This window comes from Exophiala dermatitidis (genome assembly GCF_000230625.1).
Source record: "Exophiala dermatitidis NIH/UT8656 unplaced genomic scaffold supercont1.4, whole genome shotgun sequence".
Lineage (NCBI taxonomy): Eukaryota > Fungi > Ascomycota > Eurotiomycetes > Chaetothyriales > Herpotrichiellaceae > Exophiala > Exophiala dermatitidis.
The window spans coordinates 1,929,365-1,952,350 of record NW_008751649.1 but is presented as its reverse complement, the minus strand read 5'-3'; the positions used below and the strand labels follow the sequence as shown (position 1 = coordinate 1,952,350).

General features: G+C 51.9%; 8 protein-coding genes across 10 annotated transcripts; 4 read left to right on the top strand and 4 right to left on the bottom strand.

The window, feature by feature from the left end:
- Positions 1-1,030: 1,030 nt before the first annotated feature.
- Positions 1,031-2,781, top strand: HMPREF1120_05020 (uncharacterized protein; the record flags this gene model as incomplete). Its single annotated transcript, XM_009159174.1, has 2 exons — positions 1,031-1,165; positions 1,213-2,781. 2 exons carry the CDS (start codon positions 1,031-1,033, stop codon positions 2,779-2,781), a joined length of 1,704 nt encoding a protein of 567 aa, XP_009157422.1.
- Positions 2,782-4,000: 1,219 nt separating this feature from the next.
- Positions 4,001-6,315, bottom strand: HMPREF1120_05019 (cell cycle checkpoint protein). The gene is made up of 4 exons (XM_009159173.1): positions 6,084-6,315; positions 6,004-6,033; positions 5,895-5,949; positions 4,001-5,843 (listed from the first exon to the last, which is right to left on the bottom strand). Exon 4 carries the CDS (start codon positions 5,713-5,715, stop codon positions 4,597-4,599), a length of 1,119 nt encoding a protein of 372 aa, XP_009157421.1. The 5' UTR covers positions 5,716-5,843; positions 5,895-5,949; positions 6,004-6,033; positions 6,084-6,315; the 3' UTR covers positions 4,001-4,596.
- Positions 6,316-6,475: 160 nt separating this feature from the next.
- Positions 6,476-9,637, bottom strand: HMPREF1120_05018 (phenol 2-monooxygenase). Its single transcript, XM_009159172.1, has 5 exons — positions 8,828-9,637; positions 7,813-8,771; positions 7,710-7,750; positions 7,423-7,659; positions 6,476-7,372 (listed from the first exon to the last, which is right to left on the bottom strand). The coding sequence occupies exons 1-5, from the start codon at positions 8,948-8,950 to the stop codon at positions 6,597-6,599; spliced, it is 2,136 nt and encodes a 711-aa protein (XP_009157420.1). The 5' UTR covers positions 8,951-9,637; the 3' UTR covers positions 6,476-6,596.
- An 89-nt stretch (positions 9,638-9,726) lies between these two features.
- On the top strand, positions 9,727-11,717 carry HMPREF1120_05017. 2 transcript variants are annotated; one of them, XM_009159170.1, is made up of 4 exons: positions 9,727-9,896; positions 9,965-10,062; positions 10,319-11,413; positions 11,475-11,717. In XM_009159170.1, the coding sequence occupies exons 1-4, from the start codon at positions 9,878-9,880 to the stop codon at positions 11,487-11,489; spliced, it is 1,227 nt and encodes a 408-aa protein (XP_009157418.1). In that variant the 5' UTR covers positions 9,727-9,877; the 3' UTR covers positions 11,490-11,717. The 2 variants fall into 2 exon arrangements, with proteins under 2 accessions (XP_009157418.1, XP_009157419.1); XM_009159171.1 differs by having other exon boundaries at positions 10,287-11,413.
- A 217-nt stretch (positions 11,718-11,934) lies between these two features.
- Positions 11,935-14,567, top strand: HMPREF1120_05016 (uncharacterized protein). The gene is made up of 3 exons (XM_009159169.1): positions 11,935-12,534; positions 12,592-13,345; positions 13,429-14,567. The coding sequence occupies exons 1-3, from the start codon at positions 12,371-12,373 to the stop codon at positions 13,663-13,665; spliced, it is 1,155 nt and encodes a 384-aa protein (XP_009157417.1). The 5' UTR covers positions 11,935-12,370; the 3' UTR covers positions 13,666-14,567.
- On the bottom strand, positions 14,155-16,459 carry HMPREF1120_05015. Of its 2 annotated transcripts, XM_009159168.1 has the most exons (3): positions 16,266-16,459; positions 15,909-16,208; positions 14,155-15,836 (listed from the first exon to the last, which is right to left on the bottom strand). In XM_009159168.1, exons 2-3 carry the CDS (start codon positions 16,153-16,155, stop codon positions 15,046-15,048), a joined length of 1,038 nt encoding a protein of 345 aa, XP_009157416.1. In that variant the 5' UTR covers positions 16,156-16,208; positions 16,266-16,459; the 3' UTR covers positions 14,155-15,045. The 2 variants fall into 2 exon arrangements, with proteins under 2 accessions (XP_009157416.1, XP_009157415.1); XM_009159167.1 differs by having other exon boundaries at positions 15,909-16,459.
- Positions 16,460-16,895: 436 nt separating this feature from the next.
- Positions 16,896-21,078, top strand: HMPREF1120_05014 (Cu2+-exporting ATPase). The gene has a single exon (XM_009159166.1). The coding sequence runs from the start codon at positions 17,251-17,253 to the stop codon at positions 20,821-20,823; it is 3,573 nt and encodes a 1,190-aa protein (XP_009157414.1). The 5' UTR covers positions 16,896-17,250; the 3' UTR covers positions 20,824-21,078.
- Positions 20,976-22,763, bottom strand: HMPREF1120_05013 (uncharacterized protein). Its single transcript, XM_009159165.1, has 2 exons — positions 22,245-22,763; positions 20,976-22,125 (listed from the first exon to the last, which is right to left on the bottom strand). Exon 2 carries the CDS (start codon positions 22,083-22,085, stop codon positions 21,213-21,215), a length of 873 nt encoding a protein of 290 aa, XP_009157413.1. The 5' UTR covers positions 22,086-22,125; positions 22,245-22,763; the 3' UTR covers positions 20,976-21,212.
- Positions 22,764-22,986: the final 223 nt, after the last annotated feature.

The window sequence follows — 22,986 nt, the reverse complement described above, 5'->3', positions numbered from 1 at the left end:
TCTGTGTTGCGGATATGGAGGTTGTCTAGTCCTCACAGCATCACTGTATTATCTATTTATCTAGACCCTAATGGACAACAGATACGAGGCACTGCTCGACCGAAAGTGGCCCTTACGATTTGTTGCGATGGCCACGGCCAGGGCGTGATTATTATTGCTCCCACGCTCCAACGGCGACGCTGATACACCCCCTATCTGTCAAACTTGGACGGGGATCAAGGGGGTGAGAAACGGCTGGTCTTCCGGCTTAGCAGACGCGCTAATGTTGTTAGCACGGAACACACAGCGAATCATCCGCGCGGAGTGCCAATAACGGCAGCATACAATGATGGATGCTATATCCAGATTAGCGATAAAGCCTAAATCTACAGCTTAACTTGCCCACTGAGACATTTGGCGCTCGGGGCGTGTCCCAAGATTCATGGCCATGTCCGCTACGTCCGCCATGCAGCAGCTCGCTAATAGTGTCCAAAGTACCTTTAGGCGAGCGTGTCCGGGCTCGATGCAGAAACAGAGGCTGGCTGGCACCGTTACCCGCACTCTCCTTGGCCTAGCCCGAGGCTGGACTGCACCAATCTCTTACAATGTGCACTAGGCGGATGGTGGAGCGATCCTGCGCAGGCACCTAGGGGAAAGAAGATGATCTGAAAAACCGCCCCCCCGCCCGCACCGCACAGGGGGTCAGTACCTATTCATTTATAATTATCATGATGATTGAAAGTCCAGGGCCGCCCAGCTGACCAGAAGGCGAAGCCTCAAGGGCTGACATTCTTGAAGTTTGATTGCTGGTGCATCCTTGCTTTCACGGGACTTACAGGGGTTCGTTCAACTTACAACTATTCTGCGAACAACGAGCCTGTGCAGACGCGTTCGATTATCCTAGAAGCCTTCTTCGGTCGACCGAGTTGTCCTACAAGCCACCATTTCCTTGTCTCCCCGCCGGTGTTATTGTGATACTCCCGAGATATGAAGATCGACATTTAAGAGTGCATTGGAGCCACGGTTTGCGACTAGCTGGCCATATACAAACATGAAGGACCACGAACCCGGACCCGTTCCCATGTGGCAGCGCGGCTACAACCGGCGCAGGATTGTGAGGGTGTTGATTGCGGCGGTCGTTATCCTGGTTTGTTTACGGACACTGTCATCAGTCGAGTCGATAGAGGTAAGGCACTGCGAGTCTTCATTGGAGATAATGTTAACGTATTCAAGTCATGGCTTCCCACACGGGACCGACCTGCAACGGCTGAAGAATACGGTGAACTCCAAACCTTACCGATTTCCGGGTTTCTCAACGATGGCAAAGCAGGCCAACGATCGTGCGACGAGTTAAGATATGAGGGCCAGCTACAAGTGCAGACCAGTTTATATCTGGAGGACGATCTCGTTGAGATGGCGACTGCGTTGCAAGGTCACCCGATGATCGATTATCTGGGGATGGATAAGGAAGGCCCCTTTGAAGATGCAGTAGCGAAAACATGGGCCAGGCTGTCTGGATCCAGTGTGTGGCTCGAGGATTACAAAGTGTTCCTGAGCGTGACGAGAGTGATATTCTACAACAAAGGTGTCAAGCATTGGCCGGCCATCAGTTTTCTGCGAGGCCAGCTTTATGACGAGGAGTGGAACGAGCTGAAGAACTACACCATTTCATGGCGTGGCACCGACATGACCTTCCCACTCACTTTCAACATTCCCGCTCCCTATGAGGAGGGCGGTGGGTTCTACGGACCCGAGGATCCCAGGATCATCATCGAAGATGGAGTCGACGACGCCGAACCAATTGTCGTGTTCAACATGTTCAGCGACCTGAAGACCGCCATCAGGGCAATGTACATTTTCCGCCCATTTTCCAACGTCACCACCATTCTGAGTATCAATGGCCAGAAAGAAAGAGCCATGGCTGAGAAAAACTGGGCCCCATTTTTCCACAACGAGCGTGAAACGATCGCCGTGGGACAGAAGAAATGGCCCAGCCAGTATATCCATTTCATCCACAGTTTCGGTCCCCTGACCGTGCTCAAGTGTCATATAGGCAACGGTTGGTGCGATTTGGTTTATGAACAAAAGATTGCCGAAGGATTGGCAGGTAAGCATGGCGATGACCACGGACGCATGAGCGGCGGGACGAATTTGGTTCCCCTGGCGCTCAAGTCGAGTCCTGGAGTCCACGCCTATGTCGGGTTCCCCAGGTCGCATATCGATGTCGGCTGTAAGTCGGTGTCTATGTACAGGCCTGAACTTTTGGTGTTGACTGCCTATGGGGACGACTTCTACCTGAATTTTCTGTCGGATTCGGTCGATTTTGGTGATGCCGCCATCCCACCTGAAGGGTTGGCGGATCCATGCGGAGAGGGCCATATTCTGATTGCCAACAGCATCGCCAAGTGGGAGCGGTCAAGACGCAAAGATGAAATGACTATTTCCTTCTCGGTGGCCGATTCGACGGTCCAAGTTCTGAAACTGCATGGAGTCCACAAGTTCCTCGCACAGCTACCACATCTTTCCGCTACCCTACAACGGGACTTCTCTCAGGATGGCGAAACAATATGGGATCTAAGATGGTCAGCTGTGGGAAAAGATGTTATTGCTTGCTCCGTCGAAGCTGCGCAGAATTACTCTATCGCTGTTGCTGCTCCTTTCAAGGGGTTGGCAAAGGGTGAGAAGGAGGAGGAAGAGGAAAAGCCAAAAGAGGAAAGTAAGAGTGAAGGCGAGGGCGATAAGGCAAAGGATGACCAGTCGGACAAAAAGGATGAAACGGTCGTTGAAAACCTATGGGACTAAATCACAAAAGCACAGCCGGATCAGTCTACGAGCGGCCTTCGGGAAGTGTCAGAAGACCTTTCCGTGCCCTTTCCGGCTCGAACAGCTGGCTAGACGACCTGTGTCCTGTCCAGTTGAGATGCCTGCAACAGCATTACAGTACTTGCTGCAGTTCGCAACGTGAGTCAGATTTCCCTGGTCAGGATACCTGAAACAGAGTGCTGTACTGGTGGCGTGTGGATACCTCAAGCAGTTCACGTCAATGACCAGCCCTGTCCACTGATACAAGGTTGACTGCAAGAAAGGAGTACGATACGGCACTCTCCTCGTCATTTGAGAGCCGTTCTGTCTTGCAGTGGCCACACCACATGTCGGCAGAACCAAGAACAGGAAGCAACAAAAGTGCTTCTACAATCAGATACGGACAGCACATCTCGGCCATTCCGATCGGGGTAGTTCACCCTTTCTTGGGCACAACAATCGTACCAAATTATGGAGCGGCCCAACGGCTTGTCATCCGTCCAAACCCGGCCCCATCAATGGGTGCTTCACTGGCAGGGGTGGTTTGCCCTCATGATTCATGCGTGCAACTTGAAGACAGCGATGCCAGATGAACAGAGCGACGAAATGGCGAATATGGTTTCCTCCAGATCTACCTGGAGTGCGGCGGCACGCAAAGGCGCTGAATGCAATGGCATAAGATACCTTGACGAATCAACGGACGAATTGACGACTGGAACTTTTAAAACTTACCATACCTTACCATGAAGAATCAGACGACGCGCACTATGTGTCCCAGTGCGCTGATTACCTTACCCACCCACCCAACCATTGGGGACCACAAACCCCGCCATTTCCGACGAGAGCAGGGCGGAGGAGAGAAAAGGAAGCCCCTGACTACACTGTAGTTAACTCGACCGGCGGCTGGACATTAAGAACGAAAACTGCATACAGGACCTACCCGATGAAAGAGAAATGGATATATTCAACCTACTTAGGTAGGATTTTTTTTGTATATACAGTTGCATGTGTTCTTAACCCAATGAACATGTACATACATGACTTGCTATGCCTTGACCATCTGAGACTTGATAGATATAGAAAAGCCAGCTACTTTTACAAATACTGTTTCTCGCTTCTTGTGGCGCTCTCTCTTTCTCAGCCTCTTCCTTTTCTTGCTTTCCCTTTTCTTGCTCCATATCTAATTGTTAATTGTAGAGGAGGAAGGCTACCTAGGTAAGTATAATAGTGCTGGTGCGAGGCTTAACAACTACAGTAGAATATAAGTATGTATATCCATCTGTACACATATATGTATGCATACTAGTATATCGACATCCTGTATCTATATATAAATGTATGAATGTATGAATGTATGCATGCACGCACACATTTATATATCGTATGTACATTCAAGTTACCACTATTGAGACCTAATATCTATAATTTGAAAAAAGACAAACGAGTGGGAGGGGAGAAAAGCAGACTTGGAGATTCACATAGAAAAAATTCGACAACTTTCAAGTTCCAACAAAATCCACTCGTACTATGACCACACCGGCAGCCACACCGGGAGCAGCTCTCGCTTTATTTTATCGCGGCAGGGGACCGGGATGTGGACACCACAGCACAATATAATAAATGTAAGAACCACGAGGAGAAAATGGTTGAAAATAGAAAATGTTTGAAAATAGAAAATGCAACGTTGAGAATCGCACGCGAGATAAGCTTGAGACAGAGGTAGGAGATTGCTGAGCCGATTTGAACACAACAACCATTTCGGATTGTTAAGAAGGTGCCTAGGCAGTTGACGTAGCCGTAGATCTTGGTTGGGAGCTACTCTTCCTCTTCCTCACTCTCGGCCCCAATTTGACTATCTTCCTCCTCCTCATCGTCGTCGTCGTCGTCACCCAGCAAGGGAACAAAGCGAAAGTCGACAAAAGCCACACTTCCGGGCGTCAGAGGCGGAGCAGTCACGGCTGCGGCAGCAGCAGCACCAGCGTCATCTCGACGGCCGCCGCCGGCGTTGGCCCCGTCTCCAAGGTCGATCATAAACTGAAGACTCAATACTCCTTGACGATCCTGACGGACGCTGACTTTGCTCGCCAACGCCATTGCTCTGCCGGCTCTCTTGACCATATCGAATTTATATCGCTGTCTCAATCTCCCGTTGGACGACCCCGGGGGCGGCATGACGGCGAACGTTTCGGTGACAAGCGGCTGCTTCTGACCGCGGGTCCCACTTGGTGCAGGGTCATTCTTGGCCTCTGGCATGAATTCCACCGTGCTGTCACCGAATGGACCCCCTTCACCTTCGAGAGCCAAATAAGGACGAGACCGGTTCGAAGCATTCAGCACTAGGGCTGTGGGGTTCGTTCCGGATAACTCGGTCAAGGCATCATACAGCCAAGTGCTCCGCATGATGGTTCTCAAACACAGAGCGGTCCGGTCCAGTGGGATCCCGCCGTCATCCTCATATGCGTCATGGGCAGCCTCGTATGTGTTCATCTCACACGTGGTCGTGACGGATCCTTCTTGGATCGTGATTGTGAGGGGAGCCCCGGGTTCTTGATACGAGATGCGACATGTCCCTCCCAACGCGAGCGCTGGGGTGGTGAATGCGTTTCCATACGAGGACGAGAAGCCACCATATGGGTTGCGCGAGGAGTTCGTTTCTGCGATTCCAAAAATCTGTAGCGTCTCGAGAAGCGCAACGATGGAAATGGAAAACGCTGGCAGGGATTGCTCATCATCAAGGTTTAGAGTGTATGTCGAAAACAAGGCTTTGTCAAGAAATGTCAGCCCTTGGACTACTCGTGCTTCTTCCACTGAGAATCGGATGCCTTTATGTGTGATTTGGACCTCTGCCCGTGGGGAGAAAGCGATACAGCGGAGTAACGAATGCAACTGCCTCGCTGACGTGGAGATGGCGGTGAAGACAGGACGATCGGCCATTAGATTAGAGGAGGAATCCGGCTTTCCCTAGCGTCAAACAGTGTATCCTTCCAAAGTCGAGGTGGGTGTTGTTGGAGCGCTTTCAAACGTATACCCCAAAGCCACAGATTGTGTAGACGGCCCCGATACTGCGCGGGTGTCAGTATGCATAGAACCTCTTGTGGTTTGAGTGGACATACCCGAACGCCAGAGACGCAGGAATTCCGTACAAGGGGATTGAGAGTAGTGATCGATCTAGCAAACAGTTAGCACGCTGGAAAAGAGCATGGGAACCCAAAGGTATCGTACTTAGTCCAAAAAGGCCGGTGAAAATCAAACCTGCCACAGTAAGCTTTGATACATAGTTCAGTCGCACAGAGCGTACTCACCGATGAGCAGCAGGAACAAGCCTACAAAAAGCTGGCTGTCCTTACCAACCGCAGGCTGGAACGGGCTGCTTGCCGCTGCTTGCCAGACCTCGTGGAGAGACATTGACAGTACGTTGACAGCGTTAGCCTTCGGGTCCAAATCGTCGAACGTGAAATGTCGAGAAGCGTTGAGTTGTCGTGGACTTCAAGCTCGCAGTTGTCAATGCCACACTGCACCGTCGGCGTAGACACAGTGGTCGTTGACACGGACGCGCAGGAACACAATCCGGGGAAAGTATGCCGAATCCGAATCCTTTATTCGGACGCAGCTGTTGCCGCTTTCCCATTGCCCCTTTTCCTGTCGGGCCTACAATGAGGTAACTTTTATTCTAAGAAACAACGTGATCGAGAGCTCTGCACAGATGATCTTGTATTTCATTCATTGTACGTGCATTCGTATTGAGACTGGGAAATTCAGCGCGTTGCACCTCCTATACGGCAATGCATGGTCTGCAACTGATGGCTATGCTGTGCCTACACGGCCACCAGGCTCGTCGAATTGTTGATGGCCTTGGGGATTGCTATCGCTTCTGGGTTCCTTGCCACAATTTGGGCTTCCTGTAGCACATCAGAAGCACCCAGGTCTCCCAGTCTCTGTTGCTGCTCCACCATGAAGTTCGAAAAGAAGCGATCTATGGCATCATAATCGTCCATTAGTCCCACATATGACACGTACTGGTCTGGCCGGATGATGATGGCACAGCCTTCTTCGCGGTCGATGCCATAATTCTCATAAGCATGTCCGTGGCCCTCGTGGTAGGACTGGTCGTCCACAAATATCTTCCAGTAATCCCAACCATCTTTATCGTCGAAAGGACGGAACACTTCGGGGAAGTCGAAGATGGTCAATTTCTGGCGGTTACCAGCGTGGACGGCTAGCAACTCGATGACTGCATCATACCGGGAATTTGCAGGTGTGAAACGTCGGAGGAAGGAGTTCGGCGCGCCCAGTGCCTTTCCTACGTCTGCAAATCTCTGCGCCTGTCGAGGACTCAAGAGATTTCCCGGGAAGATGACGACCCTCCAGGACCCATTGCTGCGAAGTAGCTCCTGGAAATGCGACGGTCGGGCGTCGGATTGGTTAAGGACTTTGAAACTCGCCATTCTTTTGCCAATTTCCACTTTGCTGGCTAGAGACGGCTTGCTAACAACCTTGTATGCGTCATTGTGGATGGCAACGTCTGAACCATCTCCCTGTTCAGCCGAATCACCCGGCTTTGCAACGATCATGCTGGAGCCGTAATCAACGGCTTGGGCCTAGTCAGCGCACATACTTCATTTCAAGGGTCAATGACCATACCGGTGCCACTGGCAAACATGTTGCCTTTCTCAAATGCGTCTTTGAACTCGGCCATGCTGATGCCCTCTTCATCCATGACATCCTTGGCCGGCCTGCCCGAGAACAATCTCGAGAACTTATGGTCAAATCGAATGAGGTCTTGTGCGATACGCCGCCGTTCTGACTGATAGGTTTTCAGAATCGAACGATTTGCAGTACCTTTGACGACACTAGCCACCTTCCAACCCAAGTTGTACGCTGGCGAACATCAGCTGGGTGTTTATGGATAACCGTTTTGAAGACCTTACCATCTTGCATGCTGACATTCATTCCTTGGCCTGCCTTGGGGCTATGGTGAGATAACGGTGAGCGCTTTCATCAGAATGTGCTTTGACGAACAGGAGGACTTACCTGTGCGTATGGACAGCGTCTCCGGCAAGGAAGATGCGTTCTTTGGCCGAGAACTGCGTGCCAACTCTCTGGCCAATCTGATATGCAGTCCACCAGTCGCAATAACGATACGTTATCTTATACGGCGCCATGATCCGTTGAGCCGACTGTATGATTAACTCTGGGGTGATCGTCGATCTATCGAATTTGCCTGCCTTTTCTGCCCCGGTTGTCGTGAGCTGGATATAGAGACGGACCAGCTTATTTTCTCGAGGAATGACCATCACACTGCCTGAGCTGGCGGAGTGAATTGCGCATCTCATGCGAATATCCGGGAAGTCGGTAATGGGAATGATGTCCATAACACCCCAGACGTAGTCTGTGGAATCTCCTTCGAGCTTGAATCCCAGCTGTTGTCGGACCCACGAATGAGCCCCATCTGCGCCCAAGACATACTTTGCTTTGACAATTTCTTCCGTGTTGGCTTTACTGTTGAGCTCAGCCTTTCTGATCAGTTCCTCCGTGTCGTCAGGAGATAAATTGCTCCGAAACAATCCGTCTGCAACTGCAGAGCCGTTGGGTAACGTGGCGTTCTGCTTCGGTGTTGCGTCCTCTTCGGAGAGGTGCCGTAGAGTGACGGTGATGGGATAAGCATCAGGATCCTCGGCCACAGATTCATCTAGCTTGAGGCTGGTAGGCATAACACCTCGCTCGACCTTGATATCACTTTTGCTGGCAATGGAGTCCAGGAAGAAACGCTCAATTCGACCTTGATGCAGCACCACTTGTTGAAAACGACTGATACAAGGAATCGTGTCGGGGATCCGATCATTTCGCTGGATGACGCCGTTTTCATCAGGGTTCCACAGACAGATTTCGAGCAGATGGTTCGATTCAATCCAGGCTCGATGGCCGAACCCAAAAGAATCAAAAATCTCCAGTGTGCGAGACGCTAGCCCGTCTGCTTGGCCGTTGAATATCTAGGTAGCAACGGATTGGTGAGTAGAGACCGCTCTTTGACATTTCCGAAACATACCTTGGTGCCTCTCTTGTCGACAATGCGTGCATCGATGCCGCAATGAGCCATCCAATTCGCCATCATGAGCCCTGCCGGCCCGGCTCCGACAATGAGGACATCAGTCTTGCTTTCAGACGCCATGATATCGATGGCGACACTAATGGCGACACTTTCGCACCCCAAAGAACAGACCTGTTGGCAAGCGGACTATGTTTCAGAATACTGTAACCCGATCCACAAAGGCATGTGGTTCTAACCAAACCCCTACTCAACGGTTCCATGGCATGACTGCCCTTTTGTAGGCCCACTGCCGATGACCCTCACATGTCGGAAGAGTACCCATGGACCGCAATCGTCTCCACTTATCCACAACGTTGTAGTCCTCGATATGGAGGTCCGGGACCCCAGGGGGAAACCCCGGTATATGAGGACTGGAACACTGGTATTGTTGCGATATCAACACATGTTGTTGTAGACAAGTCGGAACTGTCGTCTTCAAGTGGAGCCCACAAGACCCAGAGGTCTCGATCCACCGTGCCCATCACTCCAATCCTCGAACTCGATGAGCCGGAAGTTGGATCCTCCCACATCCCACATCCGACATCCCACCCCCACCCCCAGCTTCAAGTTTCAGAGATTGCTGAGGTCGGCCCAGGGTGTCGGAGTGCAATAATCTTGCAATAATGACTGATCCGAATCAAGCAGCTGGATGCTCAGGGTTCCCAGGCGATTGTCCTTGTGAGAGAGAGAGAGGGTACCTTGACGTTGGAGTCCATGGTATACCTCGATTCAACAAAATATGTTGCCGCTCTGTACGGCTGCCCATGCTGGTGTGGCACGTTAAAGCGGCGTCTGAAGATTCCACTTTGAGATTGTCGACTTTCCCGCAGCCTGAGGTTCGTCGCCACCGTGACCACCGGCACTCGTATTAATATAGTTGTACACTATTGCAGGGTGCGGACATAGCAACGCGCTCATTCACTTGCACCACTTTCTTGCACGCGAACAAACTTGTTAGTCGGACACAGTCCCTTTTTTCATCTGCCAAATGAAGTTTATGTGATCGCCATGGCTCCTGTTAATGACAGTAAGTTTCTCTAGTGCCGCGCATGTCGCGGCGCACGCTTTCAGACTGCACTGCTAACGCCAGGCCAGGCACGAAGCGGAAAGCCTCAGAAGATGCTGCCTCGGCGCTCTCAAAGAGGGCTCGGACTGAGTCTCCTGATCCTGAACAAGTCACAAAGCGAGAAGAGGTAAGCCTACATTCCTCCATTCCTCCAAAATCAACCATCAACCATCAACCATGGCTCCAGAACCAACTCTGGGGCGATTTCCGCCCGACGACAATGTCTACCCTCTCCCTAACCCTTTCCCATGCGACGTGGCTTCGGATACCGATTCGACCATAGGCGCAGCCACCCCCCGAAGCGTTGATGAGGTAGAAACCGGCTGACTCCTTGCTGTATCGCGCCCTAAGGAAGTACTGAGACTAACTCTACGATTATCTAGTCCGAAGCGGATCCTCCGATCACCCCTACACCAGTCGACTTCCCAGTCGACTTCCCAGACAAGCCTGCGGTCGCCGAGGAGAAACAGGGATTGATCGAATTCAGAGTGGTGAACAATGACAATTCGCGCGAGAGCAACATCATCCTCACTGGGTTGAAATGTATCTTCCAGAAGCAGTTGCCAAAGATGCCCAAGGACTACATCGCACGACTGGTCTATGACAAGACTCACTTGTCCATTGCCATAGTAAAGCAGCCTCTCGAGGTCGTGGGTGGCATCACTTACCGACCCTTCAACTCGCGCAAGTTCGCCGAGATTGTCTTTTGCGCCATCTCTTCGGATCAGCAAGTCAAAGGCTACGGCGCTCATCTCATGGCTCACCTGAAGGACTACGTCAAAGCGACCTCTCCGATCATGTACTTCCTCACCTACGCCGACAACTACGCTATTGGCTACTTCAAGAAGCAAGGGTTCACCAAGGAAATCACGTTGGACAAGTCGATCTGGATGGGATACATCAAGGACTACGAAGGTGGAACGATCATGCAATGTAGCATGCTGCCCAAGATCAGGTACCTCCAGGCCCCACGCATGTTGCAGAAGCAGAAGGAAGCAGTCATGGCGAAGATCCGGGCTGTAAGCAAGTCGCATATTGTCCACCCTCCCCCTGCGCAGTGGAAGGACGGCATTTGCGAGATCGACCCAATGTCCATTCCTGCGATCAAGGAATCGGGTTGGTCTCCTTCAATGGATGAGCTATCGCGCCAACCTCGCCATGGTCCCAACTACAACCAACTCCTTCATCTTCTCAACGACATGCAGAATCATACCGCAGCCTGGCCGTTTGCTCAGCCGGTGAACAAGGACGAAGTTCCCGACTACTATGAGGTGATCAAGGAGCCCATGGATCTGTCGACTATGGAGGATCGCTTGCAGAACGATCTCTATCCGCGACCAGAAGACTTCATCAGAGATGCCAAGCTCATCTTCGACAACTGTCGCAAGTACAACAACGAGAACACGCCCTATGCGAAAAGCGCCAACAAGCTCGAGAAGTTCATGTGGCAGCAGATCAAGAACATCCCGGAGTGGTCGGTAAGTAATGCTGCACATTCTGGATGAAGTGGCATGAACCATTACTGACTTTCACTCGTAGCATCTGGCCGAGTGATTCACACAGCCGGACTCCACCACCCTCCATTGGGATGGTCATTATGGGCACATTTGATTCGGGATTTGCACGGCGTTGGAGGGAACCAACCTGGCGTAGAACCGGATGGTTGGTTGGTGGTTTTCAAGTTGCTGCTTTTATGATACCCCGAACCGTTAGCTATGAAGTGACGAGACAGTAATCAAAAGCCAGCGGAGCGCCGTCTCGGTACTATGGCTTCAGTCAGTATTGGAATGCTCCCATGGGAACTCAAAGTAGACCTTTAGCTGGTTAACTGGAGCACCAGTTTGTATACGTTGCAATAATGTAGGAAGCCGGGCAGTGGCATGGGTGCCCGTAGAAAACCAGATTTGAAGCGTGGAGCGTGGAGCAGTCAGCGCAGAGATCGCGTCCAGTTGCCCGAGCGCAGCCAGTTTGAGGTCCGAGTCCCAATCATCCACTTCATTTCCGGTTCAATGCAACACACTGGCACTGCACTCGCACCTCGTCTCATCAACCACCAGAGGACTCTTCGACTCGGGCACTCTCCATCACGACGGCTTCGCGTCCACACAAGCCTTCCGCCTAGAAGATTCATCGGTTCTGGCATTCATTACGTCGTTCGCACCCGGTCTCTGCAGGACAAAGGGAGCTCCTCGGGCCCCTACTTCCACCGCGTCACCTTTCTCGCGACTTCACCTCACCGCTGTCTCCCACTCTCTGGTGCCGCATTACCTCATAGCCATCATCCAATATCGAAATCACCCACGTTCGCTTGGGCTTCGGACTCTTTCATCGATCTCTCCACTGTGCGATCGGAAATTGTGCCGTAGAGGTTGTGTCCCGCTCTTCCAGGAACCATATTGTTCTGTTTGTTTTGCCAGACTCGAGTGAGAACAACAATGGCGCATCACCACACATCTGCCGACCATGAGCTGGAACAGCGCAACCGGCTACCGACATTGATGGAAGTGCTGGGGAGAAGGACATTAGCGCCAGTCGATCTGTTCTCATTCTACATATACATGCGCGACCAGCAGCGGTCGGTGGATTATCTGGATTTCTGGTTCGCCTTAACGATCTGATCACGGTGAAACTACGTCTCAACTGACTGAAACCATAGGCTGGATGTGTCTCAACACATGTCTCTATGTCGACATTATGTTCGTGAACTCCGACGGTCCATGCTGGTCGATACGCCCGAAATGGAGAAAGCGACTAGCAAGCGCTCCTCCGGGATGCTTGAGGGGTTTGATCTAGGCGAAGGAATTGACTCAAGAAAGAGTGGACAAGAGTCCCGAGTATCAGCGATCTTGAGGTCTGACAATGGCGGCGCACGGAAACCAGGCAGTCGAGAAAGAGATGGCGGCGGTGTGGACAACTCTCCATCCCATAGTCTGGGGTCAGCGCATTCACGAAACTTCAGCCGTCCGTCCGCTGATCGGCCATCGCCGTCGGAACAACTGCCACAGCCTAGCTTTTCCACTCCCGAAGTGCGCACCGACTCCAACTCGCCTGGCCACAGTGTTGCTAGAGCCGACATCAAGGCCAGTGCGGAAAAAATCCTGTACACGTTCATCTTGCCCGGCTCGGAGCGCGAGATCGTCTTGCCCGACAGTATGGTGAACAGAATCATCAGAGCAATCGAAGAAGAAGGCCGTGACGACCCTGAGGTGTTTGACGACGCAAAAGATTATGTATTCCAAGCCATGGAAAGAGATGCATTCCCTGGATTTCTGCAGGCCAAAGCCCTCGGCAACCTGGTTCCCTTGAGCGTCTTGATTCGGCTCATTATTGGCCTGGCGAGTTTGATGGCCGGCTTTTGGGGTGGCTATTACATGATCCTAAGAGATCAATCGAGGAGTATCAGATGTTGGGTATGGTTGAACCGCCCATCCCGTCCCTTCGCTATGACCTTACTCTGTTCCTCTAGCCAACTAACTGATGATTTTTGTCGCAGGTCATTCTACCCTTCACCATTGGTTCGTATTTTCTGGTGTCGTACCAGTACAAACTCGACATTGTGGCCGCCTATCTGGGTTTCAGCGAGTACACGTGGATGAACTGGTCACGAGTGCGCGAGCCATTCGTCCGTCGTCTGCTGCTCACTCGAGCAACCATGGCCTTACTCATGTTCGCCGCCACCGCGGTCGCGCTTAGTATTTTGTTCATCTTCGTCCCTGGCACCAAGTTCTGATCGATCCACACACAACAAAAGGGTGATGAACTTGGATGGGACGAAACAGGACGACCACGACAATCAATGATGGGTTCAATGTATGCAACGAAACGACTTTTTGGCTCACAGAGGGCGTTTGGAGGGCAGGGCAGGTCAGGTCAACTCAGGTCATCGCGAAAGGAAACCCCACAAAGACTCCCTCCACTGCGCGTGGCCGCGGTATCTGCGGATCATGGGTGCCTACAGCAAGGTATCTAGCTATCTAGCTCTATGGTACCACGGAGGAGCAACACACAACAGTCGACCGGGACACGCTTTGCGTGGCGGACCTAATAATCTCAAAACAACAACAATGGCAGACTTGAATGGGATCAATAGCATGGCGTTCCGGGCTGGGGTATATATGGCTGGAGGTGTTACACACGGGCTGGTAATAGTGAGCTGAATGCATGCACTGCAGTTGCTGAGGAACTTGAAATCCACGGACCACTACTAGGAGACGGGAGCAAGGGAAGACGAGAAGCTCAACAACAAGACGAGCTTGGATAAGGTACCTCAGCTTACTTTACTTGACTTTCTTTTTTCACGCTTTTTTGGGGCTCTTTTTTCTTTCTCTTTCTCTTCCTCTTTCTTCTTTGTGCACTTTCCCGCTTCTTTCATCTTTCATATTTTCTTCTTTTCGAAGGAACGCTTCTCCGGCTGCATGTGGATGGAGAGGAATGGAGGAGTCGAGCTGAGCTCGAGATGCTGAAACTGAGGTACTACTAAAGCTGAGTTAGCAGTACTACTAGGAATAGATGACTTTGGATGCAGAGATTCATCAACTTGAACCATGAGCGTTTCTTTTTGGTCTTGTGGATCAATCAATAAGATACTAGTACAACAGGTAATCAAATCCATTATTGGAGCTGGAAGATGAAGATATATTGACTTGGAAATCTCTTCAGTACAGTACCTGCTTACCTTACGTAGGTCCTATACTAACGCCATGGCTCGAAGCGGGTTTCTAGAATCCTTGAGTAGGTACCTGATGAAGTGATCAAAGCTCAACAATGTCTCGTTACTCGTATATTCATTCGTTGTCACTGCATTCGTCCAAGCGTGGCATACTAGATAGGTATGCGAGCATTGCAAGCTGCTGATAGGTATCAAGGGTGCCGAAAAGTGCATAGCAATACCAATATTGCTTTGCTTTGCCTTGCTCTGTTTTGATTTTGCCCTGCCTTGGCGGAGGGATGGCATGATAACCGTGCCCCTTGTCCATAGCTGGGCCATTCTGCCACAACTGCAGGTGTGCAAATAAAAGGGAAGCTTGCAGTTTTAGCTGATTTGATGGTGCATAAGGCAGTGCGTCGGATTCTTTTCAGACAATGCAAGCAATGAATCTATTGCCGTGGCTCATTTCGATCCGCGGCCGCGATTCCTCTTTGCGCCTCTGGAACCACCGCCGGCGCCATGGCCTCCACGACTGCTACTACCAGAGGCAGGAATACCCGCATCACCACCACCACCACCCTCATCCCAATCCATCTGGCCCTCGTCGTCGCTGACGTCGGCGGCCTCGCCTTCCATCTGCTGATCGAGATCTCGCTTGCTTGGCAACCTATGTGCTGCGGCGGCAGCGGCGGCACCACGAATGGCACGGCCGGCACCGCCATTATTCTTGTTGCCAGTGTTGGATTCGCCGCCATCGCCAGATGAAGGCTTGTTGCTGCTGTCGGAGGTGCTCAGCACAGCGGCGTCGACGACGTCCTGCCGCTTTTTCTGAGTTGCGCTGCGTTGTGCAGCTGTATCGCGGATGGCCGAGATGTGGGCTTCCAGCTCACTCACGACCGATGTGCATCTCGACTCCCAGGTCTGCAGGATCTGCAGTAGCGCAGGCAAAGATTGAGGTCTGAGATCACGCAGAGGAGCTACCGACACAATATTCACAACGGGCGGGTTGGATGTAGGTGACAGTCGGCCGGTAAGTAGGCCCGAGTAGATCGACTGGGTGACTAGCGATTCGAGGCTCGCGGCGTCTGGGAGGGAGAGAGATTTGAGGAGGGATGGATATGTTAGCGTGTTGGTTGTTGTTGTGGCTTCTGTTCCGTTCAGGTTGGGGGCAAATGGCGATGCCAGTGTCAAAAGACTTAGTTGGCGAAGTTTGAGGGTTTGAGCATCGTCGAGTTGTGGGAGGTCGGGAATGTCTGTTATCGAAACCATGGTTAGATATGGTGCACTAATCGCTGTTGTGGCTTGAGTATATGTTTCCAACGTACTTTTGTATTCTTCATAAGTGCCCCAACTGAAGATCTCCAGCAGTGTCAACCATGATTGTAATTCGGTCCCGCGGAGGCTTTGGACTGCTGGCGTTTGGAGTAGCTCGGTAAAGACATAAGCGCCGGGAGCAGAGATGGCGCCTTTGATCAGCTCGGCGACGAAGCGAGGAGATGGGGATTTGGTCGTCGTCGCCAGGTGGACGAAAGGCTGGAGGGCAGCCAGCGCCCTGGCTTGAGACTGATCCATTGCAGTGCTTGAAGCTAATGAATATCTTGAAGCAGGGATATGGATTCAGCCGGCTGTGGCAGGATCACTGATTACAAAAAGGACTAGTCGTAGTAGGAGTAGTTGCGCACAGTACTAACATACGGCACCCGTCTTGTCGATGTTGTCGATGTGGGCACAGGCCTCGCGGAGGTCACTTGCAGTGCACTGCAATGATGCAGTGCGGTCAGCGGACAAGTGACTTCAGCCTTGGACGCAGCCTTGGCAGGGACACAAGGCTGCGGTGGCTATGGCGTCTGTACTAGTAGTACTAGCTTCATAACTGAGCAAGTATTCGACCTCTTCTAATAATACTTTTACGCGACCAAAGATTTGAAAGATGCAGCCGATTCTCACCGCGTCGCCAATAACTGTTTACTAATCGTCACTAATCAAGCACTGGGGAGATTGCTGTCGTGAAAGACGAAATGTTACTCCGATCAACTTGGGGATCGTCCCTTTTTCATATGATGCCGTGGCCTGACCGACTTTCGGCCCTCTCCCTAAAGAAAACAGACGGTCCGAGTTCGGCTTGACAGTCGAACGCGTGGACTGACTGCTCATGACAGACCTGGAACCTGGGGAATTGAAGTTTGCGGTTGCTAACAGCTGCTAAAGGGCGTTTGTTGTTCTAGGGCTACGTTAGTAATCCACTCCCATTGGCTTTTGTACATTAGCGCCTACACTAGTGCCCCTGTTTATTTTTAGGCGTAATTTTCCGGCCCCCTTTTGTTCCAGCCAGGTTTCTTCCGCAGGCCGCCCTGGAATTGCATGGATCCAGATATGAGCATAGCATAAGCAGGAGGCCATCCCACCACAAAACACGGACGTCCTCTACATGACTTTTTGTTTCAGGGTGTTCAAGCGTCGTTGAGTCTGGCGTCGGCCAAGTCGGTTTTTCTTCTCTACACTCGCTCATTTGCATCTTCGTTGTCCTCACTCGCCACCAGCATTGCTTTTCCGACGGTCCCTTTCGCCCCTCGAAGATCCAATTCCCACAGCAGCATGCCTACAACAGAGCGGTTGATGCGCACGTAAGATTGTCAAAGGAAGCGAAATATTGCTGGAAAACACACAATGAAGCAGCCACAAGCCGCTCGGCCGGCGCATATGGCAACGACCACATTGAAAGTGGACGGCATGACCTGCGGCGCCTGCACATCGGCAATTGAGTCAGGCTTCAAAGGCGTGGATGGAGTCGGAGCGGTGTCTGTAAGCTTGATGATGGGACGCGCGGTGATACATCATGATCCCACGAAGATCCCGCCGGAGAAGCTCGTTGAAATGGTCGAAGATCGCGGCTTCGACGCCCAAGTGCTTACGACGGACATGCCGGAACCGGTGGCGCTGGCCTCACAACAGGGTGCACTGAGTTCGACAGCCGCGTCGATCCCCAAAATGACTACAACAACCATATCAATAAAAGGAATGACTTGCGGCGCGTGTACTTCCGCCGTGGAGGCTGGTTTCCAGGATGTGGCAGGTGTCAAGAGCATGAGCGTATCATTACTTGCTGAGCGTGCGATTGTGCAACACGATGCGGACATCATCAGTGCTGAAGCTCTGGCTGAAATAATCGAAGATAGGGGGTTTGACGCTGCGGTGCTGGAATCTAAGAAGCAGGAGGACCTCAAGCTCACCATCCCAGACACGACCGGCAATAGCATTGGAAACAGTACTTGGACGACGACCGTCGCAATCGAGGGCATGACCTGTGGAGCTTGTACTTCATCCGTGGAAGGCGCTTTCAAAGACGTCCCAGGCTTGGTGCGGTTCAACATAAGCCTGCTGGCGGAACGCGCTGTTATTTCACATGATCCTATTGCTCTGCCATCGGAAAAAATCGTTGAACTTATCGAAGACGCTGGCTTCGATGCGAAGATTATATCTTCACAAGCAGAGACTGCCCTGCACGGATCTCCAGTGGCGTCGCAACAGCTACGAATCTATGGCCTTTCCGATGGCAAGGCCGCCACGGACCTGGAGAACGAATTGAGATCGAACCCCGGCATCAAGAATGCTGTCATCAGCTTATCCACCTCCCGCGCCACTGTCACCTACGACCCTGCCATGATCGGTCTCAGAAACATTGTTAGCATTATCGAAGCGGCCGGTTTCAATGCCCTGGTGGCGGACTCCGAGGACAACAACGCTCAACTAGAGTCTTTGGCCAAGACCAAAGAAATCCAGGAGTGGAAGCGTGCATTCTTTACTTCTTTGGGCTTCGCCATTCCCGTGTTCGTGATCAGCATGATTCTGCCCATGTTTCTACCGTCGTTGGACTTTGGGCGTTGGCAAATTATACCCGGTCTGTTCTTGGGCGATGTTATCTGCTGCGCATTGACCGTACCTGTGCAATTCGGCATCGGCAAACGCTTTTACAGATCAGCGTACAAGAGTTTGAAACACAAGTCCCCTACAATGGACGTTCTGGTTGTTCTCGGTACCTCGGCGGCGTTCTTTTTCAGTTGTTTTGCCGTCATCGTCGCGGTTCTGATTCCACCTCACAACAAACCGGGGACAGTGTTCGATACGAGCACCATGTTGATCACATTCATCACTCTAGGACGATGGTTGGAAAACCGTGCCAAAGGACAAACATCCAAGGCGTTGTCGAATCTGATGTCTCTCGCACCCAGCATGGCGACAATCTACGAGGACCCATTGTACGCTGAGAAGCTGGCAGATGCCTGGACGGTGCCAGAGACTCCGGTCAATGAGAAGACCCCTTCGATCTCTTCGAGACATAACAGTCTGTCAGCACCATCAGGGCCATCTGCAGTCGAGAAAGTCATTCCCACCGAGCTGATTGAAGTTGGAGACGTGGTCATTCTCCGTCCCGGCGATAAGGTTCCAGCTGATGGGATTGTCACTCGAGGGCAAAGCTACGTCGACGAAAGCATGGTAACCGGAGAACCCATTCCAATTTTCAAGAAAAAGGGAAGCGCTCTGATTGCTGGTACGGTTAATGGTGCTGGCAAGCTCGATTTCAAAGTCACGCGTGCTGGTAAAGATACACAGCTGAGTCAGATTGTGAACCTGGTCCAGGAAGCGCAAACTAGTCGAGCTCCTATCCAGCGTATGGCGGATTTGGTTGCCGGATATTTCGTCCCTGTTATTATTCTGCTCGGTCTCACCACCTTTATTGGCTGGATGGTGCTCAGTCATACTTTGCCAAATCCTCCCAAGATCTTTATCGACAGGCAAAGCGGAGGAAAGTTCATGGTCTGTCTGAAACTTTGCATTTCGGTTATTGTATTCGCCTGCCCCTGCGCACTTGGGTTGGCAACCCCCACAGCAGTCATGGTCGGGACAGGCACTGCATCGCAGCAGGGGATTCTTGTCAAGGGAGGAGCTGCGCTCGAAGCAGCCACCCGTATCACTCATATTGTCCTCGACAAGACTGGAACGTTGACATTCGGCAGACTGCAGGTTGCTGATACACATATTGGAGCTCTCTGGGCCTCCAGTGAGGGGAAGACCAAGCTATGGTGGACTCTTCTTGGGCTTGCCGAGGCAGGTTCCGAACACCCTATCGCTAGATCCGTGGTGAACGCAGCGAAGCAACGATTAGACCTTGATACCGAAGACCCTTTCCGGGGCCAGGTGGTGACGTTTGGGGTAACGGTAGGCCAAGGCGTGTCGGCTCTGATTGAGGCCGAGGACCCAGATTCCCCAGACAACCAACAAGCCAAATACAAAGTGTATGTTGGCAACGCCAAGTTCTTGCGCGGGAAGCAGATCGAAATTCCCGCCGATGTCGAGGCTGAGGCTGCGGGCACCACATCAACGAGTTCGGGTGCAACCAAACGACAACCCAAAACCGGTCTCACCGTCGTCTACGTTGCGATCAATAACGAGTATGCTGGCACCTTGGACCTCTCGGATACCCTGAAACCTACCGCTCCAGCTGCCATTGCCGCACTGCACAAGATGGGCATCAGCACATCGCTCGTGACTGGTGACACGTACAATACGGCACTCAGCATCGCCTCGCTCGTGGGCATTCCAACGGACTCAATCCGAGCCTCAGTGTCCCCTGGAGACAAACAGTCGATTGTGGCGGAGCTCCAAGCCCAAGGTGAGGTCGTTGCCATGGTGGGTGACGGAATCAACGACTCTCCGGCTCTGGCGACGGCCAACATCGGTATCGGGCTGGTATCCGGGAGCGACATTGCCGTCGAGGCGGCCGACATTGTCATCATGCGGTCTGACGACCTGCTCAACATTCCTGCGGCGCTGCACCTATGCCGAGTGATCTTCCGCCGCATCAAAATGAACCTCATTTGGGCGTGCGCGTATAATGTCATTGGTCTGCCGTTCGCCATGGGCATCTTCTTGCCGTTTGGCTATCACATGCCCCCGTTGATGAGTGCTACCGCCATGATGTTCAGCAGTATCAGCGTCACATTGTCAAGTCTTGCTTTGAGGTGGGCCAGACGTCCGAAGTGGTTGACGGTCGATCATCTAGAGATGGAGGCGGGCAAGATTGCGGTTCCTGCGCTGGGCCACAGGCGGAAACTGGGATTCTTGGCTTCCCTTAGGGACCAAGTTTCGGCCTTGTTCGACGGCGCCCTCACCAAGAGGAGGGTGGTGGCCGACCGTGAGCGCGGAAGTTATGTCCCCTTGCGCACTGTCGAGCCTGTATAAGCGAGCTGAACTATCAACAATTTTTTCTTTTATATCGTTGTCGCTTTTGCCGTCGTTTATGGTTGCCTTATCATTATATATATAGATAATGCGGATCAATATATTGGATCAGGATAACGGCCAGAATCGCCCTTTACTTTTCCCTAGTGTCAGCTCATTCTACGGTTTGCAGCGGAATAGCCTTAGTCCAGTGCCGGACGGGTCGCCTCGTTGCCTTGGCCGCTGGACAATTTTTTGCAATTAACATTGTCCCACTACTAGTATCCATTGTTATGGTACTCGCCAATCTATCTACATTGGCATCTGTATCGGTCCCATGCCATGCCCTCGAGGGAAAACGGCCACGTTTTTCCATAACCTCAGTTGTTAGTACTTAGTACTATCATTCATTATTCCCACTGCTCGCAAGCAGTCAAGCCACCCATCAATCGTTTGGCTATGTTATTTTCCTCACATTTGTCCCGCCACTCGGCGCAGCCACCACCTTTGCCATCTAGGCCATACAGCTTACCGTATTCGGAAACAAAATTGTCCAATGTCGTGTCCGGTTTGTCGCGACATAAGCCACAGAGGATGTTGACCAGATCATCCTTGAACCCGAGACGCGGGAACGCGGCCACGACTTCTTTGTACTCGTCCACCGTGACTAGGGGCACACCGTTACCGTTGCTGTTGCCGCTCCCGCCGTCTTCGTCTTCGTCTTCGGCTCTGGCTTTGGCTTCGCCTCCGCCGCCTCCGCCTGGCATGTTTGGTCCGAAAAAGTCGCACATGATGCCCATTTGAGTCGCAAAGACCTCGGGTTCTTTATGTTGCGCGATCGAGGGCGTCGTGTGGAGTGCGATCGAGTCCCAGACCAGTTGGAGGCGGTGTTTGTCCCATTTGTGAGAAGCATCGTTGTCAATGGTCGAGTTGGCGGCAGTGATGAACTCGCATGCAATATTTGCCCCGTCCACCTCAAATCTCTTGTCCGTGGACACAAGGGCTTTTGTAGTTGACCAGCCCATGTCGTGCAGGAGGACAGAGAGAACTAGAGTCTCAGTGTCGATGTCGGCGGTTGCGGTGGAGAGAGGTGGGAATTTGCGTAGGAGAATCATGGCAAAGACTGTGCTGCGGAGGCAGTGGTTGACGGTGCTGGCGCTGCAGTGTTTTTTGGTGTAGGAATGCGCCGCGTCGATGAGTGGTGTGTTTGGGATAGTGACTTGACAGGTGGCCAGGGGAGGGAATGGTGATGAGGAGGATGATGATGTTGGGATTGAGGCCATGGTTTGATGGTGATTGGATGTGTGGTAAATCTCAAGTGGGCTTGATGATAGTCAGAACTGTGGGGGAATGTGGAGGAAGAAGTGAATGCCAGGTCAACAAAGGCATTGTCGATGTGAGAAGTTGGATGGGGGCATCTTATAGACATTGGATTTCCTTACCAGGCGGCATGATTGAAGGGTTGACAGATTGCATCGTGTTCAAATGAGTGCTAACCCGGAAAGTCAGGTTGAATGGAAGTAAGCAGGATATCTCCTCTGGGATAGTGTAACACAGCCTGCACTGACACGGCGGACAGGGTTGAACTGCCTTTCCCAGGGTCGACTGAACACCGACAGCTTGAGAAGAGAGCATTTTGATATCCTTGTTGAGAAGATGTTCAGAGGAAACAATACGTAAAAGGAAACTTCGATGGGATTGTCAATATTGAGTTTGTCCGTGTTGAAGTTGAGGGCCATGGAAGCTGACATAGCAAGGCAGCCCGTCGGAGGAAGGCTGACGCCGGCAAACTCGACAGTTGATTGGTCCGTTCACATTGTGGCGGATGGACGTTACTCCGAGCATCGAAAGACTCATGGGGATGGCAGTCCAAATCTGGCAGAGAGTTAGGGGTTGCTATCGAGAAATGTGCTCATCATTCAAGTTGTGGTGTTGAAGTTCTGCGTCAGGTTGGATTGGTGTCGACTCGTATTTATACAAGCGTTGTTCAACCAGTCACGTTGTATGTCATCCAACGGTGTTGGCCTTGATTCGCTGCCGATGCCGGCCTATGTTTTAGTTAGGCTTGAGCTAACTCTAAGCTGTAGCGTGCTTTTGGAACTGCTGGGCGGGGACTTGTTAGCAGGAAACTTAACTGTGGCTGGCCTAGCGTTGATGATATCACCATCACGTGCTATGTCAGCC

What these genes read in the sequence shown, in the direction of transcription:
- HMPREF1120_05016 (XM_009159169.1), top strand. Translation starts at nt 12,371, where the DNA reads ATGGCGCATCACCACACATCTGCCGACCATGAGCTGGAACAGCGCAAC. An exon ending in GTGGATTATCTGGATTTCTG is followed by an intron (nt 12,535 to 12,591) that starts GTTCGCCTTAAC and finishes CTGAAACCATAG; the next exon opens with GCTGGATGTGTCTCAACACA. An exon ending in CGAGGAGTATCAGATGTTGG is followed by an intron (nt 13,346 to 13,428) that starts GTATGGTTGAAC and finishes TTTTTGTCGCAG; the next exon opens with GTCATTCTACCCTTCACCAT.
- HMPREF1120_05013 (XM_009159165.1), bottom strand. Translation starts at nt 22,085, where the DNA reads ATGGCCTCAATCCCAACATCATCATCCTCCTCATCACCATTCCCTCCC.
- HMPREF1120_05014 (XM_009159166.1), top strand. Translation starts at nt 17,251, where the DNA reads ATGAAGCAGCCACAAGCCGCTCGGCCGGCGCATATGGCAACGACCACA.
- HMPREF1120_05019 (XM_009159173.1), bottom strand. Translation starts at nt 5,715, where the DNA reads ATGGCCGATCGTCCTGTCTTCACCGCCATCTCCACGTCAGCGAGGCAG.
- HMPREF1120_05017 (XM_009159170.1), top strand. An exon ending in AAGTCACAAAGCGAGAAGAG is followed by an intron (nt 10,063 to 10,318) that starts GTAAGCCTACAT and finishes ACGATTATCTAG; the next exon opens with TCCGAAGCGGATCCTCCGAT.
- HMPREF1120_05015 (XM_009159167.1), bottom strand. Translation starts at nt 16,155, where the DNA reads ATGGATCAGTCTCAAGCCAGGGCGCTGGCTGCCCTCCAGCCTTTCGTC. An exon ending in CACTTATGAAGAATACAAAA is followed by an intron (nt 15,837 to 15,908) that starts GTACGTTGGAAA and finishes TTTCGATAACAG; the next exon opens with ACATTCCCGACCTCCCACAA.
- HMPREF1120_05018 (XM_009159172.1), bottom strand. Translation starts at nt 8,950, where the DNA reads ATGGCGTCTGAAAGCAAGACTGATGTCCTCATTGTCGGAGCCGGGCCG. An exon ending in GACGCTGTCCATACGCACAG is followed by an intron (nt 7,751 to 7,812) that starts GTAAGTCCTCCT and finishes ATCTCACCATAG; the next exon opens with CCCCAAGGCAGGCCAAGGAA. An exon ending in CATGTTTGCCAGTGGCACCG is followed by an intron (nt 7,373 to 7,422) that starts GTATGGTCATTG and finishes ACTAGGCCCAAG; the next exon opens with CCGTTGATTACGGCTCCAGC.